The sequence below is a fragment of the Amblyomma maculatum genome, chromosome 4 (genome assembly GCF_055883805.1).
Source record: "Amblyomma maculatum isolate TAMU_Amacu chromosome 4, ASM5588380v1, whole genome shotgun sequence".
NCBI lineage: Eukaryota > Metazoa > Arthropoda > Arachnida > Ixodida > Ixodidae > Amblyomma > Amblyomma maculatum.
This window is the reverse complement of record NC_139347.1, coordinates 128,189,683-128,213,489: the sequence shown is the minus strand read 5'-3', so window position 1 is coordinate 128,213,489 and position 23,807 is coordinate 128,189,683. Positions and strand designations below refer to the sequence as shown.

At 42.1% G+C, this 23,807-nt stretch overlaps 1 protein-coding gene across 3 annotated transcripts in view; it reads right to left on the bottom strand.

The window, feature by feature from the left end:
• Positions 1–513: 513 nt before the first annotated feature.
• The window catches only part of Tmtc3 (Transmembrane O-mannosyltransferase targeting cadherins 3), a 329,866-nt gene continuing 306,572 nt past the window's right edge, over positions 514–23,807 (bottom strand). For 2 of the 3 annotated variants that reach the window (XM_084602460.1, XM_084602461.1), the window contains 11 exons: positions 21,453–21,546; positions 20,829–20,963; positions 17,299–17,381; positions 16,908–16,980; positions 15,080–15,166; positions 14,577–14,650; positions 12,375–12,495; positions 11,725–11,826; positions 10,951–11,034; positions 8,575–8,759; positions 514–5,030 (listed from right to left, as the gene is read on the bottom strand). In XM_084602460.1, coding sequence (XP_084458586.1) covers positions 4,919–5,030; positions 8,575–8,759; positions 10,951–11,034; positions 11,725–11,826; positions 12,375–12,495; positions 14,577–14,650; positions 15,080–15,166; positions 16,908–16,980; positions 17,299–17,381; positions 20,829–20,963; positions 21,453–21,546 — 1,150 coding nt within the window. In that variant the 3' untranslated portion in view covers positions 514–4,918. Of the gene's footprint in view, positions 5,031–8,574; positions 8,812–10,950; positions 11,035–11,724; positions 11,827–12,374; positions 12,496–14,576; positions 14,651–15,079; positions 15,167–16,907; positions 16,981–17,298; positions 17,382–20,828; positions 20,964–21,452; positions 21,547–23,807 lie in introns of those variants that run through there. The other variant, XM_084602462.1, reaches the window with a different exon arrangement.

The following is a 23,807-nucleotide window of genomic DNA, read 5'->3' as shown; positions in this document are numbered from 1 at the left end:
TGTTCCTGCCACGCGCCAAATGTGTGTGCGTGCGTGTGTGTGTGCAAACGCCGGCCAAGCCTGGAGCTCGTGAGAGAGGGAGCCGTCCTCGCCCGTCTGCAGGAGGTGGAGGAGATGAGGTCGGACCATCTGCGATTGAGTCATTCGTCGTGAACCAACATGTTTGGCTCTCCCTTTCTTGTGAGGGTTTACCCTTTCCCTGTGAAGTGGAAAAACTATAAAAAGCAGCGGCCAACTCCGCTGAGACAGAGACTACTTTGACGCGCCGTTGGCACGACGCTAGACACCAGCTGTGTGAGAGTGTCTGTAATCTCTCCGGGTCAGCTTCACTGCCCGTTTCTTCATGATGTTGCAGTAAAGGTTGTTTCGTTAAAAGACGCCTCGTCTTTGCTGGAACCTTTGATGCCGTCCGCCGTCCACGGAGCCGCCAGGCCAACGCTACCGTGGGGCCGCGCGCCGCAGCGGTACGCTACCCAGGGGCGCGCAAACCCCAAACCTAACACAGTGCCCACTAAAACTTTCGTCGATGAGGGCGTGCGTTATTGTGCCGTAACAGCATTGAGTGTGAAACTGAAAAGGACCTTACTCTACGCAAAAAATGCCTGCTTACTGTCTGGCGAGTGAAAGTTATATTTGTTTTCGGTACGTCTTTTTTGTTGACCACCAGTCATCATCGCGGTCGCTGCTCATGATTTCCAGTATCGGACTACATAAAAACAGGTGCACGCATTGATCGAAAAATTCCCAGTAAAAATTTTCTACAGCGTTCCTAACAAAACCGTTATGGAACCGAACATTTTAGACACAGTCTTCCCACTATGGCGAAAAAAAATCGAGACCTAAATTCCAGTGTTCTGTCCCTTTAAATTATACCTCTATTACATAACACATTCTCATTAGCCTTCAGTTATAAGCTGCCATGCCAAGTGAAGTATCACCTGACATAGATATAAAGCTCGACCTTAAACAAACCATAGGAAAGTGCCTGCGTGGCCTAGGAATAGCCAGCTGACTCGGAGTCCATGAACCCTGCAGGGTTAGACTGTCATCTCACCCTCTCATCGCAAAGGAGAAGCCGAAATTGGTAAGCACTGCCAATTTCGCAATCTCATATGGTCTCGTGGTGTCAGACAACCCACTGACCTAACACTGCTCAGCCATGTTACCCACCAGCTACCATATGTCAGAGGTGACTGCCAATACCTGGTTTTCTCAAGAACGGAGCCTTTAACACTGTCACATTAATAACGAAAAATTGAAATCAAATTATAAGTACTACAAATGAAATACCATGAGTGATAATGGTGATATATGAAGGTTTTAGCAAACAGGCCACAATGCTCCAGATTACCTGTCGTCAGGATGAATCCATTCCAAATTTAGAATGCCAGCTTGTAATCCCCCTGTTAATATAATAAATGCATACGAGAAAAACTTTACAGAAGACATATTCATGATGGTATGGAACTAACAATGGCTAAGTGTAGATAGGAACCCCACTACTAAAGCTTTTTTCCCCTTTGTCAACTTATACCAATGTGAACCAAACCGAAAGCAATATGCTGAAGGGCATTTTCCTAACAATAGAAGATCAGAGTGGTCAGGTCCACGAAGGGTAGGAAATGCTGCCTCCTCAAAACCAAACCTTATTACTTCTTTGCAAACAAAATGCAAACAATTGGTAGGGGTATATTCACCTAATGCTGGTACAGATATTTGCAGTATCTCAGAAATTTTAAATGTTCATCAAAAGGGACCTGAATTTCTCCGTATTGTCACGCAGTGCACTCAATTATAAAAAATAAATCCCAGATTTTCCACTAGAGGAAATGACATTTTCTCTAACAAGCCTAGCTGCGCAATTATATCTTCATGCTAAAGAACTGTTGCTTTTCAGCATTGCCTTTTTTTGGACATCATTCATGCAACCGTCATCACCAGGGCATTTCTAACAAATGTTAAAAAACACACAAAAAGGCAAGCAGACCAAGTGGTAAAATGCACATGCCTGCACCAAACATGCAAGTGAACCTAAAAAGTACTGTGGGCTCAAGCTGAGCAAGTGTGAGTGTTATGCTGTCAGCAATGGATTAAAAGAAAATGTTACAAGAGAACACACCAGCTCAAGACTTCGTTATAATACATAATATCTGCAACATGATAGTGCATGACTGTCTGCCAAGAAGAAATCATCTCGCAAAATATTCACAAAGCGCAATGGAAGCAGGAATGTTTTGTTATTGTAAAAGAAATAACAGGAACATCAAAGCACATCACATTACCTCTACTGAATCACTTATCTCTGTTCAAAAGACTTTAAGAGAGCAGTTCATACTGGTAACAGGCATATTCTATACACGGCCATTTTAAGACCAAGAGAGATATCAAATCAATAAAATCAAAGCGGCGGTAGGGAAAGCTTGTTATGTAGAAATAAGCAGTGTTGCAAAAATAAAACAATGAAAAATATCTGTGAACTGAATGAAGCTCACAAAAGATAGAGGACAGTGCACATAGTGGAAGGTAAACCAATGGCATGCTGTCATACAAATGTTTTTGGGCAAAAGCAGGTTATGTTTGGTTTGAATTGAAATAAGAATACAATATGTGGCTAGAATGGCTGATAAATCATACTGCATAATGCAGCATTGAATATGCTCTCAAATGAGAACTACCACAGCACTCAATCTCACTGTTAAAAAAAAAAAAAAGAACTTCTCATGCCATAACTCGCGCAACCACTCTAAGCAAAACGCAGAAAAAAGAAAAATGACACCAGATATTACAAAAAATGTCCCTTCACGCACGGGTCATGGCGACATATAAGATCCAGTAGCTGCTGCAAATATCACAAACATATAAACAAACAAAAAAATATAGAGAAGAAAGAACATTTTGTACGCTATGGTGAGCTGCCAACCTCGAGTGCTGTATGCTATTTTCTCGCAAACCCCAATTTCCAAGTCCAGTGCAGTTTGTTCTTCCTAAACAATAAGAGATCTCGCACAGAACGGCAAAAGAAAAAAACGTATATAAAGCAAGTTGACCACATAAGATGGTCACTGTGATATGTCTTGCAGGAAAAACAGACAACGGGAAGGTAAGAGGAAGCACGAACTCAGACTGTTTTCAGACAGAAGCCACATTTAACACCATTTAAAAATTGCTTGCGAAAGCAGAAACACAAAGACCTAATCCATTAAGCTAGTGAAACAAGAAAGAAAACACTGTAAAATGCATGCAATACATGATCCTCTTTTCAGTACACTTGCTTTTAACCGTTATTTTTCATGTTTAACATGATGAAACGCTCAAAGGCAAATCCTGCCCCTTTTATTATAGCAATTTATTCTTTGCAACAGCCTGCAAAATATGCTTTTGTTATAAGACGTGACAATGAATACATTGACCAAAGCTTTCTCTGGGCGTTCATGTGCATAGTTGGGAAGTGATATGATGGTTTTGTAGAGCCTACGAGGGCAAGGTAACCTTTTTACACTTCTGCAAAGGAGATGCCGTGTCAGAAGTAAATGATATGCTGTACTTGTTATTTCAAGTAAACGTGAAAAAAATTGCAAAAAATGTTTCAATCAGATTTCTCAAGAGGTGTTGTTTCTTAGCAAGTGAAATGTTTAAGGTCCTAAACATATATTAACCATACAATCACTCAGATTTCGGGCACACACAACTATTGATGGAAAAAAAAAAATGGATGAAGCCACGTGATTAACTTATTGTGAAGAAAAAAAAAAGTTTAATGGTCATTTGTACATGCTGATATTGTAACGTCCTTGTGAAATATATCAGGCTAAAGCATTTATTTTGCCTGCCTTAAACACAAAGCAAATCTTTGTCATAACGTCTAGCTTCCACCAGTAGCAATTGTGGTCACAGATTGCCCAGACCTGTACAAGATGCGTGTCTGGTTTGAAAAACCTGTACAATGTATCAACAAACTACGTATGAGTTGCCTGACCTTACATCAAAGCTAGGCGTGCTCTTAATCTCTCCTTCAGCCACTCATGTGCAGTGTACATGTGAGTCATCTCAAAAATATACTGAACATGGCCCCACTGCCATTGTTCCTGCCTATTTTACACTGTACAAGGAGAAACCAAAGTACCCTCTGTGCTTCATTTATCAACATGGCCTTCGCATTATCTGCTGCCTTCATGCGAGAAATAGCTTGGATGTTTGATAAAAGTTAACGCTGTCCATCACTGTGACATATTTCAGTTATTCAATAAACTAGCAGGACTTGCATACGACGTACGTGACATATTCTTGAACTATATACATACAACTTGAGTATATGCGGATGGACTTCTTAGTCATTCTTTCTTCTTTTAGTCTCTTTTATAACAAGTACAAAGGCTATCAAACCTTAGTTCATGCAGCCTCAAGTTCATGAACACTTTTCAACTTCTAAACTGTTAATAGGTAGCTGTTCTCATCTATGTTTACCATCTCAACACTGAAACTGTGGTGTACGAGCATTGCTACTATGAACAGCTCCCTCAAACAAGTATATATATATTTCCAAATTCCCTCAAAAGCCCCAGATTTCAGTCTCTGTGCGCTGAGAGATTACAGGCTGGGGAACAACGTAGCCACGCAGATCATCACAACAGTAAATGCTGCAGCACGTTTGCCCTAGTGCCCTGCATAAACAATATAGTACATCTAACCCCTCAAAACAATGCAACAAACAAATCACACAGACAAGTCTACCACCAGTCGTCGGCACAGAAACCGAAAATGCGCACCTTGTAAAACTGCTCCTCTCATCTCCTCAAGTCACTGGTGATGTCTCCAGAGGACGTGTCCTTGTTGCTGACAACACTGTTGCACAGACACTTGGCACAAATGACCCTGTTCATAAGTTAGGAAGATGAGTATTATTCGGGCGTGGTTCTTTTCATGTGGCTCTGCTGGCAGTCTGTGTGGCTTGTTTCCGCTTTGAAGGTGACGCTGTGCTCGGGTGGGCAGCTCCAGAAGCGGGACCTGTCTTCTTCAGGTGCTCCTGGTACCTAGGTTTGAGGAGAACGAAAGCACAGATATAGTCGAGGAATACAATCTTTATTGTAGTTGCTCATTTTCTGTTGAAACAGAGCATAATTGTGAACATGCATTAATTGAGGTATATTCATAGCGCGACTCTGAACACTGACAGTCAATAAAAAATTACTGTTTTGACAATAAAAGATTTGCTAGCTATGTCTAGTAATGAAGCTTCCAAAGGTTAATTGTGCCGGCCACTTCAGTGATAGATAAAATGTGTCGCAGAGAGAATGCGCGAGGCCACCAGGGTGAACCACAACGCAGCTGAACTAGATAGCGGAGTGACACTGTTAAGGATGCTCTGTCCCGGTAGCATTCTCCAAGAAAAGGTGTCACTGGCTATAAGCAGATGCATTCACAAGCTGATGAAAAATCTTCATTTTGTGTGCGTGTCAAAACACCTATTCCTGAATGGCTATATGCCATATGCTATAAAGCCCTCACAAATACTGAAGTAATGACTTGCACAGGCCTGTACATGTTTTGAGACAACAATAGATATAATGATGCATGCTCGCTAACTACTCCATTAACTACCCTATTGCAAAAACCAGCGTCTCCAGTGCGAAACCAGTAAGATTTTCGTGCTGTTTTTGCACTGGATCTTCTGGGCACGCTGGAGGTCTGCGATATTCACTGGAGCAGTAACGGGAAGACACTGGCTGCACTGGTGCGATGGGAGAAAAACGCTGGGATTAGACTTTTGACGCTGGCTCTGTCGCTAGCATCTGCAATGCACTGGGAGAAGCGCTTTATGTGCGCTGGGGCCAAACTGGTCCCAGTGCCCCAGTATAGCCAGTGCGACCTGCGGCGTCAGCTGGAGTAGCATCCCTCAGGGGCCAACAGGGCAACAGCATACTTTCAATGTACCATCGGGGGGCATATGAAAAATATGGTTCAAGCACGCGCTTTTTGCTGAGAAGTCGTTGCACATTTGTAAGAAAACAAAGGCAATATCTTTTTTCTAGAGTTTCATGTTTCGATAGGTCGTTTCGAGCGTTTCGAGAGCGACAACGATCGCCGCGCCTCGATCTCATGACAGACTGACGATTAACGCACTACTAAAGCTGGAATTGAATAATGTGGGCTACCATGCATAACCAACTTCACAGATGATCTTATGGGTACTCTAACACAATGATTACTGCCAAAATGTTCAATGCGGGCTCAATCGCAGGCGAGCGTAGCCTGCACCACGGCCCAGTATCAACAGCAGAAAGAAAAACTAAAACGAGGAAGAGAGTAGTTTACCGAGCGATGGGTCCATGAGAGAAAAAGCAACAACATACAGCGCTTGTATACATAATATTTGGCGTGTTTCTCAAGCTTTTGCGCTCCTTCTTACTCTGCGTATTAAGCAGCTGAGCCCTCGGTCATCGCAACGCTTCCCGCAATGTTTACATACAAATAAGGTTTAGTTACACGCAATTAGGGTCATCGCTGCGGCGCTTGCCGGTATTGAAGCTTGGTCGCACGTTTTTCCTTGAAGGCTTCTACAAAAGCTCCGTGTTCAGCGAAAATTACGCCCACGGTAGCAGAGCACCACCCAAGAACCGGCGTTGGCAAATTTGCCAGCGATGTCAAACTCCACATGTTAAAATGACTCCAGGGCACAAAATAGCGCGCATAGGCACCCAGAACATTAGTTGCAAGTCGTGAGAGCAGACAGCAAGCTAAAAGGATCTAGAGGTTGCTGTTAGAGCAGTAGCAATGGCCTGTAGACTGTGAAACATGAAGTCCCAACCTTATAAATGCGAGTCATGACATAAAATGCAAAAATGTTTACAAAAAACCCAGTTCTCGGCGTGGCAGAGTGGTTAGCGTGCTGAGCTAGTGATTGGTATGTACCTAGGACTTAGTTCGAGGCACGCTTGGTGCACTAATTTTTTTTTATTTTTTTTTTTACTTTTTTTGGGTTTTTTTATGTACCTAACTTGTTTCGTTACTTTTTACTTTTTAATTTTTATCCCACGCCTTTTTTTCCGGGCGAACAGTGCCGCCAGCGCGGAGCGCCCCAGTATGCCGCGTCCCAGTGCGCCCAGTGTCCAGCGTCATACTGGGACCATAATCAGGTATGGCGCTGGGGCGCTGGCTCCCAGTGGCACTGGTTTTTGCAATAGGGTATTGCTGTCTACAGTAGCTTGCCGAGATTTGTGCTTGGTCTGGAAGGGTATAAACTAACAATATAAAAGTGCGCACCATAAATGCAAACTCTGCAATGTTTGCAGACATCCGATTAGGTTCAGTTGACCGATTGGGCTGTCCTAGCCCATTTCTAAACTGGGCTTTGCTACAGTTTATCTGATACTGCTCAGCGAAAGCTGTGCGCCTCACAAAGTGATTCAGCCAAACGTTCACAGAAAGCAACTGAAAATTTAGAATTATCTGCAGAAGTTCACAGACTGCAGCAGTAATTAAAATAGAATAATGAATTCTCAAAGCCCTCATCCCAGTATAAAGTTAGTTTGTACACCCGACTGCAGCAGTCACAACGCAACTTGAGAATCATGCCTAGATCCTTCACAAATGTCACGATCTGAGCATCTGGACAGCCATTGGCAGTAAACAACATTACTCTGCTTTTTTTTGGAGTGCTAGTCGCAGTTACTTAGCCAGAACTTTTTGTCACTGGGATATGCCTGACAGATCTGTCTACATCATTGTCATTGATGTGAGAGGCCACCTAAACATATGCTCATGTAAAAGTCACACATTTAATGCACGGAGAGAGGCACAGAACTCGGCATTTGGTTTTTCCGGGAAATGGCTGTAGGTATAAGATACAAGTCCGTGACAAGGCACCCCTGCTCCACTTTTTCTCTACTCTCTCTTTCTCTGCTCCACTTTTTAACAGCATCCCCTTTCCCACCCTGGAAGGTGGTGAACAGGTGTTATTTCAAATACCCTAATGGCCGGTGGGCATTACATAGGGGGGGATTCATCGAGCAACACAATGAATTCACGGTACAAGAACACAAAAAGTCATAAACAAAAATGAGCAAAGTAAAACCATGAACAGTTGACAGACGCTGAATCTTCCTGGTTTGGCCTTCTTAATGTGACACTATTAAAGGCCCTGTTCTTCAGAAAATCCAACGTTAGCACTGTGAGCATTTAGAACGCACTAGCATGCCTCTAGCAGGTGCTAGTTGACAGGTTGTGTGACATCATGCAACCACACGCCAAGCTGGCAGAAGCTGCCAACTCGGTCAGCTCCTTTGAGATGGGAATCGAATCAGAGATGCTTGGATTCCGAGTCCCACAATGCCACTTCACAGGCACAAGTTTACAGCTTGGTTAGAGTAGAGCTTTATATATCTGTGTTAGGTGGTCTGCCAGGTAATGTGGCAGCTATCAATCTTATGATAACCCATATGTGTAAGATAATAGAGGCACAAACAAGGTTCTGCAGACGAGAGCGATTAATGCTGCCACGTCATAAAGGCGGAGCTTAATTAGTGTCCCCCTCCCGTAATTTTTATCCATCCTGCAGATGTAGCTGAGGGCACTGACTTGCGTATGCGGTTGCGCACAATGGCCAGGTGCTTGGCCACATAGCTCTCCCCTGGGGCAAGCTTCAGTGCCCGCAGGAGGCAGGCCTCTGCCTGGTAGAGGGCGCCCCGCTCCACCTGCACCACGCACAGGTTGTGCAGCGCCTGTACATGGTCGGGCTGCAGGGACAGGATGCGTTCGTAGCACTGCACACACAGACAGGAGGAAGGAGCAGTGTTAATCTCAGCAGAAAAGTGCCTGCAAGCAGAAACGGACGACACTGTACCTGTTGCAGTATAGATAGCTGCGCATGCATGGTTACTTCCTCTAATGGTGTTCCCAATTGTTTCAGTGGTTTCCTGGGATTTCACTGATGGTGACCTTTCAGAGTTCAATCCATGGTGCAGCTTAGTGTGTGGACAAAAATGTTGATGTGGCACATGGCAGGTTGTAGTTTGTAGTTTGCACATCCTCCAGGAGGAGGTGCAACAGAACTGGACGTTGAGTGCATGCTTGGATTGAATCGCACACTTGGACTCCATAACTGGAACATTTGGATGGGAAGTCCAACACTCTGCAGTAGTCAGGAACGCTCAAGTGCGTTTGGATAGGGTGCATGCATGTACGAACGACTAAAACGAGTTGTTCAGCATCTTAATTAGAGCAAAGAGACAGGGAAAGGAGAGTAAGAACGGGGTTCTCTTAGTGTGTCCCCGTCTTTTTGCTCTAGTAGAGGTACCACTATAAAGCCCGACTGAGAGCCTTGGCGAGCTTATAGCCTGCAGTACAGTTCGAATTGGCGCAGTCTGGAACCGTATCTGCTGTAAGATGTCTGACAGTGGTTCAAATATTTTGACCACAGTGTACCAGGCTAAGCAGAACAATGGTCGTAAAATTGCTGACGGAGAAATTCATGGTGTTGTTGTGTCATGCCCATGTGTCATGCATTATGATGTGCTACAGTACAAAGAAAGAGTTGGCTCAGTGACAGGAATGTATCAATTTCGTTCGTTATAATAAGGCATGTTATAGAGAAATATGGCGTGTTATGAAGGGTAACCTACCCCCTCACAACAATTATTTTCCGGGCAGAAATTTTTCAAGTGGAACCGTTTGGTAAATGAGACCACGTCTCAGTTGAAAAAACAAAAACAAAACATAATTGTGACAGAATTACATACATTTTTATGGACATCAAGACAAGCACAAAGTTAAGCCTATATAATACACTATAGTACCATCAATATATATGCATCCAATGAGAACATTTTTGCGCCTATTTATATCCTCTTTAAGAGACTCATACTGGCACCAGTGATGCTTGCCTGCTCAGTGAAGTTATTTCATGCATTCATGTGCAGTGATAGCAGAAATAGTGAAAACAATTAAGGTAAACTGCCAACAGCTCTTACTATAAGAACCACATTAGCTCTGCTCTTTTGTCAAAAATGCAAATGTTACATGCCACAAGTGGGATCATTTGAATTCCCGCTTGCATTCAGGTGGGACCATTTCAATTCCCACTTGACATATCTTCACCTGCATGAATCACCCGTAAAGTACCACTCGTAGTAGTCGTAATGACATGTGGGCATTGGTCAGGGATTCAGTAATAGAGGAGGCTATTATAAAATTTTCAGTGTCACTTTAGGTTATGTCCATGGTATAATGCTGGAAGTAACTTTTAGGAGCAGCTTTAAAATATGATATGCTCTTGTCACTTCTATGCTTATTTTGGTTTCAGTGTCATCAGCACCAACAGATCACCTGGAGCAAGTGCGAGCAAAGCTTGCTTTCCATAAAACTGCTGCACGCATTATAATTAGATCCTGCTCTTAGATTCTGCAGCATAGAGAGTGCAATGCATGCCCTACATTACTGCAGAAAAAACGCAAAGAAGAAGAAGCGTAAACCACTAGATGCTAGGAAGTGTTTAAAGCTCAAATGGCTAAAACAGTGACATTGTTCAAACCACAACAGTCCGAAATAAACAATTGCCCACGTCTAGAAAACATTGCTGGTAACATACCTCACTTAGCATAATCTTGACAAAGGATCATGCCACTGAATAAGGATAAGCGGACCACCTCGTGAAATGAACATGACCGCCATGAAACAGTTTTCAGATATTCAGCACCAACACCAGGTGTTGGAAAATCTTGGTGACTTATTATGACGTACTGAGACCGCAAGCGCAATGAAAAATGACACAATGTACAAAGACTCCTGACACATAGAGCAAGTTGCCACAGCAGGACCCTTTGTCCCGTATGTGTACCCACTACGCTATTATAGTGTTTGCAATTCAAATACTACAAGCAAAGCCATAGCCATATTCAAGCCAAGCCGACAGTCAAGTTTTCATGTAAGCACGTGATTCTCAATGTGCAAACATACTTGCTGAGCCTTGTCCAGGTCTTTCATGTGGTTGATGTAGATGTCACCCAACAAGATGAGTCCCTTGATGTGGTCAGGGTGAGACTGAGGGAGACAAGGTAAGATAACACATGCAGAAATGCCACGTCACAGTGTCTGCAGTTGACAAAAAAGAACTACATAAACTTCACAACACTCTGAATAAACCGGAATGCTCCTTCAAGGTTTGCAGTGAAGGTAGCACTTCCATATTTATTAATTTTCTATATAGGACTTCACAGATTAGAGGATAGCCGATTATTCCATTTCTCTGTACTCGATGATAACTCACTGGTTGCTCAGTAAATGAAAGCCGCAACTGAATTTTTTTAAACAAAGAATAATAATGTGTAATAAATAGCTTGATTTAACCATAGCCACAGCAGCATTGCAATCTGTCAGCAATTAAAGCAATGTGACAATGTACTGCGACCAAATTGGCTTCAAGCAACCATGTAGTAAGCAGCTCAGTAAACCAAATTATCATATGTCCATCCATTCATGCACGCATTAAAATTTCTTGTTTACTGTTCTATGCCCTAAGGTATTAGGCTATTGTTATTAGTAGCCAGCTACAAAAGGCAAAAAGCAACCGCTAGCAGTTGAAAATGAGTGAATATTAAAGTTTTGTTCTGTCAGCCAACTATTTCAACATATCTGATCTCAAAGTAACCTGGATGAATCAAAAAATTCTTTTGATGTGAGAAGCTGGGACTGCTCCATGTCATGTAGCAAACCGTTAAATGCTTCTCTCACCTCGAGAAGTTTCTGCAGGTGTGGAACAGCCTCCAGTGGCCTGTCTGAGTCGGTCAGCAGGAGGGCTAGGTTGAACAAGGCACTACGGAAGTCCGCTTTCACCTGCAGTGTTCACACGTCCACAGAAAATATGAGGCCTATGACAGCAGCTGACAGCGGCGGAACAAGTGAACTGAACACCACGAAGATGAAAACATAGAAAGGCTTTAATGATATAGAGGAGACTATGCCTGGATATATTCCCGCTGTTCAGCATGAGCAAGGACAGCATATGTAATCACGGTAGTAAATGATTCAAGCATAGCAGAAAAAGCAACCACAGATCCCACTAGCGACAGGCTGTTTTTTTCTTGTACTATCAGATCCTTTATCGGCATGATTACATTACACTTTACATTGACAAAAAAAATCCTCAAGGTTTTTTTGAGTATCAGTGGCTGTTGGTTCCCTTTGTATGTAACTGTGGTGGATGTATTTCAATGAAGGTAAAATAAATAAAGGGCCCATGTGCTGTGCCTTGTCAGTGCGTGCTAAAGAGCCCCAGCTGGTCTAAGCCTAGACTTGTAGAGAATATGTTGGTTTAAAATTTATCACTTGTTCTGCCACGAGAAAGAAAAGGGAGCAGTGCACTGTACTACCAAGTGAGATACCTGTATTGCTGAGTGAAACCACCGCTCGGCGTCCTCCACCTTCTTGTCGTCCATGGAGAGCATGCCGAGATTGAAGTAGACCCTTTCGTTGGCCTTGCCCTTGCGAAGCAGCAACTCCAGCCTGTCACCACGTTGCGAACAGAGCAGTGAATGACATGTTTTCGCAGCTCGTGATGCCACTTATTATGCACGTTCTTGAAGAACAAGACTCCCAAGCAAGCTTTTTCTTTACAAATCAGCATTCAGTCCAGTGGTGAGCAGAGTTAATATTTTTCTTATCTATACACACAGCTCAGTTTTTAGGAAAGAGGCCTTGAGGAATAGAGATGTAGTATAGGAGCCAGAAACACAGTCATGAGATGTGCGGCCCCATTCCAGAATGATTTCAGGGGTGACAGGTTGCCTCTGAGAGTAGAGAAGGGAGGCCAAAGCGATACATATTACTACCTTCATTGCCAAACCTTTCATCTGCCTGCATCTCCTAACCAGCATTTGTGGCTGGTGGTAAAAATTTCCCCAAAGCTCTAGTTGTGCAGTTACAACATCAGAGTAAGGAGAGCACAGTAGAGTGCATACTGTTCATTTCAATGAACTGTTTCGAACAAATAGGCCAAGCAAGTCAGGAACGTATACCCTTATCAAGCTTAATGCAGTGAACAATGGTAGTATCTGCTGCGCACATATTCCGTGGAGTCACATCATTTTTCGTTTTCATTTCCCAAGCGAAAAATCTATCCAGGAGCATTACTAGTGTTTTAAGCTTGCAAAGGAACACTTTTACATTGCACTTAAAAAAATAAAGTTGTCGGTATGAGTTCGCACCTACTAGTGTATTGCTGCTAGTCTGATGCAGTAAAGATTAATTAGAAGTGATGTCCCACTTTTCATTTCCAAAAATTCTGCTGCTTATTTAATAATACTAGACTCGTATGAAGTCTAAACATGAGTGGGCAAACAAACATGAACCCAACCAGAACTACAAAACTAAGGCATGGTTTGCTTACAGGCAATAAATGGTTTGCATACAGATGATAAATCCCTGCATCCTTACGCTCAGTGACACTCTGCGGTAGCCTGTTCCAGATGGAAACAGTATTAAGAAAATAGTATTTAATCCCATCAGTATGAGTCTAATATATTCTTGTAAAATTTCCCTGTGGGTAAAGTGAGCGCTAGGACCCCATACGCATGCTACTGGAGATGTGTAAGTGAATTTCAAGGGTGCCACGGTAGTTCAAAGTTGTGTTAATTAGAATTTATTGAGAATAGAAAGACAGCCTGCACATCTTTTACTGTCCTCCCTATCTGCGTTTTACAGGAACGAATTCCCAGGCGAAAATGTATACAAAAAGCAGGTGACTCATAAAAGTGATTTTACTGCTGCATAAAGGTGACGGGAGAGTAAGCACAACTTTGCACGAGAGGCAGCAGCCAAAAGAAAAAAGGCTGCTGAGAGAACTCTGTTTCAGGTAAAATAAATAATATCTGGTGCTTCAAGGGACATTTTAAACTCACACGAATTACGATCAGGAGCAAAAAAACGAGTAAAGAACATTACTGATCTTCATACTTTGTTCCATTAGACAGCCATAGTACCTCACCAGGCACCAGCGAATGTGTTCTTATTCACTGCTTCCATGGTGAGCCTAATTCCCCTATGAATCCCGTACTCAATGGCTTCTGGTCAAGGTTGGTAATTTGGTTGTTAAGTTCAGGAACAAGCAAAATATTTCTGCACAGTCTGGCCAAATAAAGCAGAACATGCAATTCGTGGCAGCCATAATCAATATCTGTCAAGCCATTAGTCATTCAGTGATGTTTCATAATAAAATATATAGGGGGGGTGGGTTTCAGAATCCAATGACTTCAGCATATGTGACAATACAAAAAAAAAAAAAGATACAACAGGGCTGCGCTGATGTGGCAGGTGCATCTATTGGAGCAACTTCTATCATACCTTGCCGATGTTCGCCTAAACGTTTTTTGTTTTTGTTTTTCTATGATGGAAGTTTTACAGGAGTTAGTGCCTTAGACGTAAGCTGATTTACGAGACGAACTAGCAGCCTGAAAGGCATCGTCCCGGCCAACAGAGTATTTCGTTTCTTTCCTTTGAAGTGTGAGAACACTAAATATATAAGTTATAAATCTACATGGGACTACAAACATGCCTCCATGCTGAACAAGGCAAGGAGAATATCTCGCCTTTCAAATGCCAGCTGACGAAGCTTGGCATTTCCACTCTCTTGGATGAGGATGGCCGAGTTCATCAGCGCTTGCTGAAAGAGGAAAAACGAAAATTCAGGTGGTTTCAGCAATGAGTACCTCAACATATGTACATCACGTGTCAGCAGCGTCATGCCACTGGTGGACACATAAGTACCAATCACTGGCTTTTTCATGTTCAACATGCACACAGTGGGTGCAGTCATATGCCATCAGAAAAAAATGACAAAGAAATTAAGAGGAGGAGACTGCAAGAGAAGGAGACTGCCTTCTCTTAAAGTGCACTAATTAGCCTTGCATTCTGGCTAGGTCCACTACATTATTCAAAAATGCATAATCCCTACTCCAAGAGTGCCAACAAGTTTTCAGTGGTTTTGCCCCAAAGCAAAACATTGATCGAATGACTGTAGTCTAGTTATAGATGCCTTGAAAATCTTTGCAAACATAACAGTTTTAGCTTTTGCGACAGAGGGCTCAATTACCTCGTGGTCTGGGTCCAACTCCAGTGCTTTGTTGAAGTACATAAGTGCGTCGCCTGGCCTGCCTTGCTCCAAGAACACCACGCCCAGCTGAAAACAGTGCATGCAACAGTTCACACAAAATCAGCATCTGAAAAAAGGGCTACGTGCACAAAAGCAGCAATGTAAATGCTTCCTAACTGAAGCCTTAATTAGTGAAACTATTTCAACCATAAGTATATGCTAACATCTGCAATTTACCTGTCAAAATAATGGTGGTCAGAAGTCAAGAGGAATGAAAGGTTCAAAATTTTGCGGGAATAATGCGTGCCTAGCAGTTGACACACATCAGAATCAACTGCAGTTCCAGGTCGAGTCTCAGCTTGGAGCTAATGAAAATGGTTTATCAGTGCATTATCAAATGGTGTGGCACTACAGTGTGAGCCTAGAAATGCAGAAACGGGTACTTCAAGAGAGCTGCCTTGAAACCAATATGTAAGACAGGCGTGGTGAATGAGGTAAATTTCGAACAACTATGCCGACAATGGTTATGACAGGAGTCAAATGAGCCCCAGTTAAACTATGATCAGGGTAAAGGTCTCTCGCAATGATCTCCAACTAACCCTCTCCTGTGTAAACTATGCCCATCACGAATTTTCTTACTTAAGTGTACTTAATTCTAGGCTGCTTCTCTCATTACATGTCCTCAGGCTATTTTTTTTTTTTTATTGCTCCTTGAAATTCCTTTTACCATTTTCCTTTTCACATCTACTTGCATTGTCCAGGTCCTAATTTAATATTAAGTTTTTTTTTATTATCTTCTTGGTATTCATTCAGTCCCCAAAGCAGGTACTGCTAAGACACAACTGCCATACACCGGCTACCTTCCGAGAGACATCGGTAATCTGCTACTCATAACCGGACATTGCCTGTCGAGTCTTAATGTCCACGCAACTTCTTTCTCAAAGTCCAGATCTTCAGTAATTGCTTAGTCTTGTTGCTTTCAAAGACTCTTTTTTAAGGTAGTGCTCTTCTAAAACGGTCATTTGTACACTCCTCTCATTCTATCCCTGTGAATACTTTTAAACTCACGCTGAATAATAAAGAATGGTTATACTGCCTTGCCTCTTCTGTGGATGTTATGGTCACTGCACGGTGCCCATGGTACATATACTTTCTAGCATGTTCACATGCACAAGCTTCCTCAATTCTCTAGTCATATGATGTTTGTGAGATTGTTGATATTTTAACTAAGGGAAATGAGGTTTTCCCAGACACATATATGATATAAGGGTTCATTACATGTACATTTTCCTATCACTTATTATAATATTGGGTATATATTGCTGACTGCCAAATAATTTCGCAAAACCAACTTGCTGCTCTGTGATGTGATAGACCATGCATGGAAGGGACAGAATTTGCAAAACACTAACACATACCGCTTTAACTATTAAAAAGCACCTTGCCACATCCAATATCGTGTGAGCAATAAATCACAAGCTGGTCAGCCCACCTTCATTGAAGTATTTGAGATCACAATGCATGCTTATCCATTGGCCCAATATTGGAAATTGTTGGCATTTCACTGGCCGTGTGTAGGGCCAGTGGATTGCAACAAAGTTCAATATAGGCCAAATGGATTGTGCTGCCTCACTTTGTTATCATTTGCCGATTCTTCTGGTACGATTGAGGCTAGGAGGCAGTGGTGGTCAGAGCTGCCAGCTTTCTTACTGAAACACCTTTGACTATTACCTGAACTTAGTTAAGCAGCTACAGAAAACTGTAACACTGAGTGCTTTGTGAAACCACGCCTACATAAAAAATTGTCATAGTGGAAGGAACAACGCACGTTGTAAAAGATGTCAGGGTTTGTGGCATCCAGCTCGAGTGCTCGTTCATAAACCTCTTGCGCTTCTCTTGTCCTGAAAAAGGAGAAATGGAGATGTACACAGGGCATAAAAAATGATTCGTTTTTAACCACCCACAATTATCGTTGATTTGAGCTAGAAATCAAAGGAAGGGATTTCTTGCTGGCTAAAAGATAGGCAGATGAAATGAAGTCAATTAACAGACTCTTGGACTAAGCCTCGCTCAAGAATACAGTACTGGCATTTAACAACGGAACACAGAAAAAAGTAACTGCTTTACTTCTGAATTTACTCAGAACCCTTTAAAACCTGAAAACAACCTGAGAATAAAGTGTATGGTGATGCTTAAAAATGGGCGACGCTCATTTGTACCTGTTCAGCTTGATGAGGATGTCTCCCCTGTTTATGTAGGCCTGGATGTAGTCAACACGCATACTGATGGCCTGGCGGTACAACTGCATAGAAACCATATGTGCTACAAATCAAAAGGTGACAATAGACAATCAACTCAAGGAGTGATGACCAGGAACTAAATCAATGCATAGACTCTTGTTTAGATCACGTCCACGGACATGGCACCGATGGTGCGGTTAAAGAAGCTTAAAGAAAGTTATTGTTCAAGGGTAAACTTGTTTTGCGGTCCTGCTTTTCTGAATATTATAATGTGAGCATTGCGACAGGAAGAAGGACTGGAGGAGGCACCAAATTACATTACATTCTGTTTCTGCCTGGTGAATATGTACCAACACTGATACACAAATTGTGGCTTGTTGCTGCTAAAAAGTGAAAAATATCAGAATGAAGAGAAGACACATTATAGTATACTGACTTGTAATTGACAGGTAACGAAACATTGCTTGGAAAATACACTCAAAGAAATGAATTCATCAACATGAAATCTGATGATAACATACAATAGCTGCATCAACAGAATCTTGTCTCCTACAATAGGCCAAAGGCGCACCTAGTCATCATTAAGCTTCACATGCCTCACTGTGTACTTATTAGCTAAGTTGCCTTTCTAGTTGTGCTGTGCATTGCTGCAATCTTTGTGATATGGGCTGACGGGACCAACCTGGGCAATGTATGTGAAAATACACACACAGATGCCAAGTGGTACTGATGCATTCTTAATCTATCGTTCAGATAAGTGCAGTAAAATTTCGTTGATTCCAGCTTCAAGAGGCCACGAAAAATGTTTGAACAATTGAATGACTTGAAAAAAATTGACAAGAACAGCCTGCATCAAGGTATATTCATTTGGTGGAAGACTCGGTCATGGTTTTTGCTTTGCGATAAGAAGAGGGTGACAATTGCACTATTTTTTGCATTTCCATCCCCTGAATGTTTTGTTGTGCGAGTCGGTAGCGGCAGTGCAGTACCAAGGATGTTCATTTGCGTACCCTGGAATGCATCAGAATGCACGAAAAACGAATGAACAACTTGTTGAACTGGAAAAATCCCGACTCGCAAAAGCAATTTCTTCAACTGAACAATCATCCACAGACAATATTCTGGCTTTCTTTTTTGGAAGGGAACAGGTTCTTCTTAAAGGGACACTAAAGACACCCAAATATGCTATCAAAATCTAATAAATGGCATTTGGTGACACTGTCGCTGCACATCGGCAGCAAAAAATCAAATTATTGCTGAGATATTGCGATAAGAAGTTGAGCTTTTTTTTGTTCCCGCCGGTTCAATTCAAACTGTTTTGTCCTACTATGTAGTAGGGTTGGATAATGCACACTATGACGCAAGAGGAGACTCCGTGATTGCTGGTGCGCGGGGAGTGGACAATAGTTCTCAGGTGCGTGATGAGTCATGACCTTCATTCGATACGCACTTAAGGTAGGCGCATCTGCTGCTCTGAGCTCGTATTTCAGGCGCTCCAGGCCCAAACCAAACTATCCAAGCACGCACGAAGTGCCTGAGCCGGAACATAACCAAAACTGAAGTGGACGCCTGTAGCGCCGTGTTAGCTGAGAGACTAGCGGCATCTACCGAGAAGTGGACTAAATGAGTATATTTTTATATTTGCCTTGCAACATTTACGTTGTCTTTTCATCTTTTTGCCGTCGTTTACATGTGATAAAAGCATGGTATCATATTTGAGACAAAGACGACTACCGCATTCAAACGGTCATCGTAATTCGCATTTGTCAGCCTCTGGGATTCCTTGCGCGTCATGTGATTTGTAGTTGCGAGCCTCGGCCATTTCGGCTGTGGCGGTGATTTCTGCATTCCTGCTCTTCCTCTTTACTAGCTGTTTTTAGTAAAGAGTGGCTTTTTGTAACCAGGAACTGGCATTCTATCGATACAAGCCCACTTCATTTTTCTCTTTGGTGTCCTTTAATCTGCCTGAGAGGGAAACCGTCAGCAGGACACAGCAGTTCACTAAAATGTGAATTCAAAATTTTCACTGGACTGTAGCTTAGCACAACAATTATTTGTATGCCCCCCTGTTAAGTCCAGATCAAGGGAGCCAAGAATGCGAGGACAAAATCGAGGCAGGTACTCTTGAAGGGAATGCTCATTCTATTTTGTCAATCGCTGTACTTTACAATCAATCATAGATGCTGACGGTAGCCCTCAGATGCTGGTTTATGCAGATTAAGGGATGTCCTTCTCATCTCTTTTTCAAAATGAATATACAGCTTAGGGCGATTGAGTCATCTCCCTTCACTCTGACAGCTTTCGTGTGCAGAGCAGGAGGTCAAAACGTAGTCAGTGAATAAAGGTTCCTGGTTAGAAAAAAAAATATTGCTGAAAGTCAGCTTCCCTGTAATTCAGCAAGTTGTCCATTGTACAAACAATTGCAATATTTCTAACCAGAATACCTTAAAAAAATTAGGAATATACAGCAATTCTTCATATTCTCACTAGTTTCCTGCAAATCAATTGGCTTAAAGGGGATGGTGAGATCGGAGGCAACATTCTCATTTTTCGACTTAGTGCGATGCAAATTAGTGCACTGACTTGAAATAACAACAAAAAGTCGGATATTATGTTTCACTGTGACATCTTCAGTAGCTTTTGTTTTATCATATTTTACATGTTGTTTACAACTTGCTTGCTCATGGAAAGGCTAGCATGATTACAACACTGGCTGTGGGTCTGTAAATGGTTTTAATATTTAATAAGAAGTGGATTCGAAATCAAAACATTCCTAATTTCCTTTTCAGTTTCCTGGTTCTTTTTTTCTTTTAAAGGGAGCAGTATGCAGCTTCTCCTAACATTTAGAATGAATCGTGGCCTAATTACTGTTCAATTAAAAAAAAAATGCGGGCTTAATTACTTGCTAATAAAAAAATGTGAACCAGAATGGTAAATATGAGACTGTCTTGATATAAAGCATGTGTCAGCAATTACAACAAAACAAATGGCATTCAAATCCGTGCATCCGATGCAGTGCTATGCTTTGCACGAGCAAGGTAATATGCTCAAAACAAACTTCTAAGAAAAATAAGCCTCAAAGTTCTAAACTAGCAAACATTGCTTATGTACAGTCTTTGTCAAAAATATACAGCCCAATAGTTTCGCTTCCAAGCCCTGTAACGCGGTTTCTGGTAGCAATACTGAAATATGAATGCAAGCTAGAGCAGAATGAGGACGAGTTTTATCATCTTGGAGATTATGAACGCCAGAGTTGCGGTACGAGTCCCATTACGGGGCTTAGAAGAAAAACCCTCGGGCCATATATTTTTGACAAAAGCTGTACATTACGTTGTCCGTATGTTTGTTCGGAGCACTTATATTATAAGAAAAGCTAAGTTTTCAATAGTCAACTTTTTTGCAATTTATGTGATTCGATCCCCACATCCCGCTTTAATGGCAACCTGCACTCAAGAAGCCCCTCATCCCTTTAGTTGGCTTAAAAATGAGAAAATGCGAGATCAACTTACGCCGTCAGCCTCTTCGAGGCGTGAGCTGTTGCGTGATATGAGGTTGGCTAAATTGAGGAAGACGTTCAGGTGATTTGGTGCAATTCGGGCCTTGTACGGCTCGCCTGGCTTTGGTCGGGGCAGCAGGTCCTTGGCCTGTGGCAACAAAAGTGGCAAAAGGAAGAAAAACAATTGCACGCGAGATAACTGGCAATTGCACCAATCTGAGCACTAGTCTGGTTCCTAAAGCTATCAAAATGTCCATTGCTGGTGATTGCAGGCTTGTATCATTACGCAGTAATGTAGAAAACAATTAGCCACTTGAAAATCTTCCATTAGGGCAGCACCACATCGAAAATACTTAGGTTATTCAACCAATGTCTTCAACTAGAAAGTTTTTCTCTATTTGCCCGATGATTACTACAATTCTTTAAAACCTGTGAAGATTTTAGTTTCCTTCAGGCAAAATATTAACCAAAACTTTTTTTGAAAAGGAAAAAATTCTTTGTGTGGAACATTGCTAGATATGCTGGAGGCTAGCTGCTCTGGTTCAGTATTACGAAATCTGGCCACATGATGAAAATTAAAGGGCTGTAAATTAAAGCATGCAATGTAAGTGAAAGTCTAAAGATTTGAAGTGATCACCTTGCGGAAGGCAGCTTCTGCTTCTTCAAACATGAGCAAGTTGTTGTACGTGCGACCGACGTTCATGTGGGCACCAATGTCATCCGGCTGAACACTAGAAGGGTGGCCAGGAAAACGGTCTGGTCAGCTTGTTGATTATCATTACAACCACAGTTGTGAGTGCAAATGCAGGCTAAGCCAAGCAGTGGAAAGAAATGATAGAACATTGCTGTGTTAAATTCGGATGAGGCAGGTGCCATGTGCACACAGATTCATACACCAGTTATGTTGTGTTGGCTTTCTATGACACATAATCAGCCCAGACTGCCATGTGCCAAGCAGGGGGTAAGCACTTTTTCTTTTTGTTATTGTATGCAATGAGCTATACATTTGTTCCTTCTGAAACATTAAAATACACGACAGATCGATAAAGGCATTTTCCCATAAAAGCAATGTTGGATCAAAAGAGATATGCACGTTATAAAACATGAAAGAATTTTTCAAAAACTTTATGTCTTGATCTTACTGGACAAGAATGAAATGCGGCCCTACTGTTAGCTGATCACATCTTTCACATATATTGGTTTTGTCTATATAAAGAGATGTTCTGTATGCACCCTATGAAAGGTGCAGACTTCAGTTATGTGACAGATTTAGTCTTTTTAGGTATGCCCCATCTTGGTGAAACATACACTGCCCAACCGAAGGAAAAGCGTACCAAAGAGCAATAAATGTGTGAAACGCATGTTCCACGAGAGCTCCAATATTTCTGTGAAAATAAGTTTTGAGAACGTTCAGAGGTAGGAGGCTTTCTTTCGGAGTGTCACTATGTGAAGTAGCAATGTGATTTTTCTGTCAAGTGTTTTGCCAAAAAATGTACATTCCTGTTTTACTTCTAGTAAAGTTTCACCACTGGTTGGGATAGGTCTGCAGGCCTCTTTTGAGGAAGAAGTCACATACAAATTAAATGTATGCTTGCTATTTGAATCAGTTTCAGGGTCTGCCAAATACTCAGGGTCTGCCAAATATTCATTCCAAATGCCAAATATTCAGGGTCTGCCGAGTTAAATCTCGCTACTAGAGACACTGTTACAAGAGACACTTGGTTATAAGAGACATTTGAAAATTGCTTGGTTGGTTTTCCTATGTCTGCCATGTTAACAACATTGCATACAAGAGACATGGTTACAAAAGACACTCGGTTACTAAGCACAACTTTTGCAGGTCCCTGGAGTAAATTCTTCACTATTTAGAAGAGACACAACCCAGGTGTGCTCATACAATGTAGGTGAAGCGTGCCAACTCGTACATGATGTACAGATTCCCTATGCTAAATTCTGCTCCATATCAGCATCCTTTTTGTTGTATATGTCAGGAACTGAGGAGTGCTTCCCAATGATTGGAAAGCCAAAACGACCCTGTTGTTTCAGCCACTGGCATCGACTTACTGTCACCTACGAAGCAAATTGTTTAAAATTTAATCACAAGTTGAAAGCTCAGAATCCTGATGTCTTTCTCTTTGCAGACAATGCTTCTTGCAGCACCAAAGTTCTCGTACTCAAAGCCACCAGTTATTTTTTCCCTCCCAACTCCACACCCTACCTTCTACCAATAGACAAAGGCATTATGCACTCAGTCAAGTTGCTGCACAAAACAAGGTTGGTAGAACGTCTGTTTCTCGGCTGTACTATAGTAATTGACGTGAAGTTTGCTGTTCATGTGATTTCAGGTATCTGGAATGGTCTGAGAAGTGAAGCTGTGAAAAACCATTTCAGACAAACAGGCTTTAAATATGATAAGATGATGTCATCATCATCATCAGCCTGATTATACCCACTGCAGGGTGAAGGCCTCTCCCATATTTCTCCACTTAACCCGGTTCTGTGCTAGCGGCATCCACTTGACCCCTGCGAACTTCTTAATCTCATCCGCCCACCTAACTTTCTGCCGCCCCCTGCTACGCTTTCCTACCCTTGGAATCCAGTTTGTTACCCTCAGCGACCATCGGTTATCCTCTCTTCGCACTACATGTCCTGCCCATGTCCATTTCTTCTTCTTAATTTCCACTAGAATGTCGGTAACTTGAGTTATTTCTCTGACCCACTCTGCATGCTTTCTATCTCCTAATGTTACCCCTACCATTTTTCATTCCATAGCCCTCTGGGTTGTCCTCAACTTAAGTAGAACTCTCTTGGTTAGCCTCCACGTTTCAGCCCCATAGGTGAGTACAGGCAAGATGCAACTGTTGTATACTTTCCTCTTGAGCGATACCGGTAAGCTGCTAGTCATAATCTGCAAGTGCTTGCCAAATGTGCTCCATCCCAATCTTATTCTTCTTGTTATTTCCTTTTCATGGTCCGGATCTGCGGTTACTAC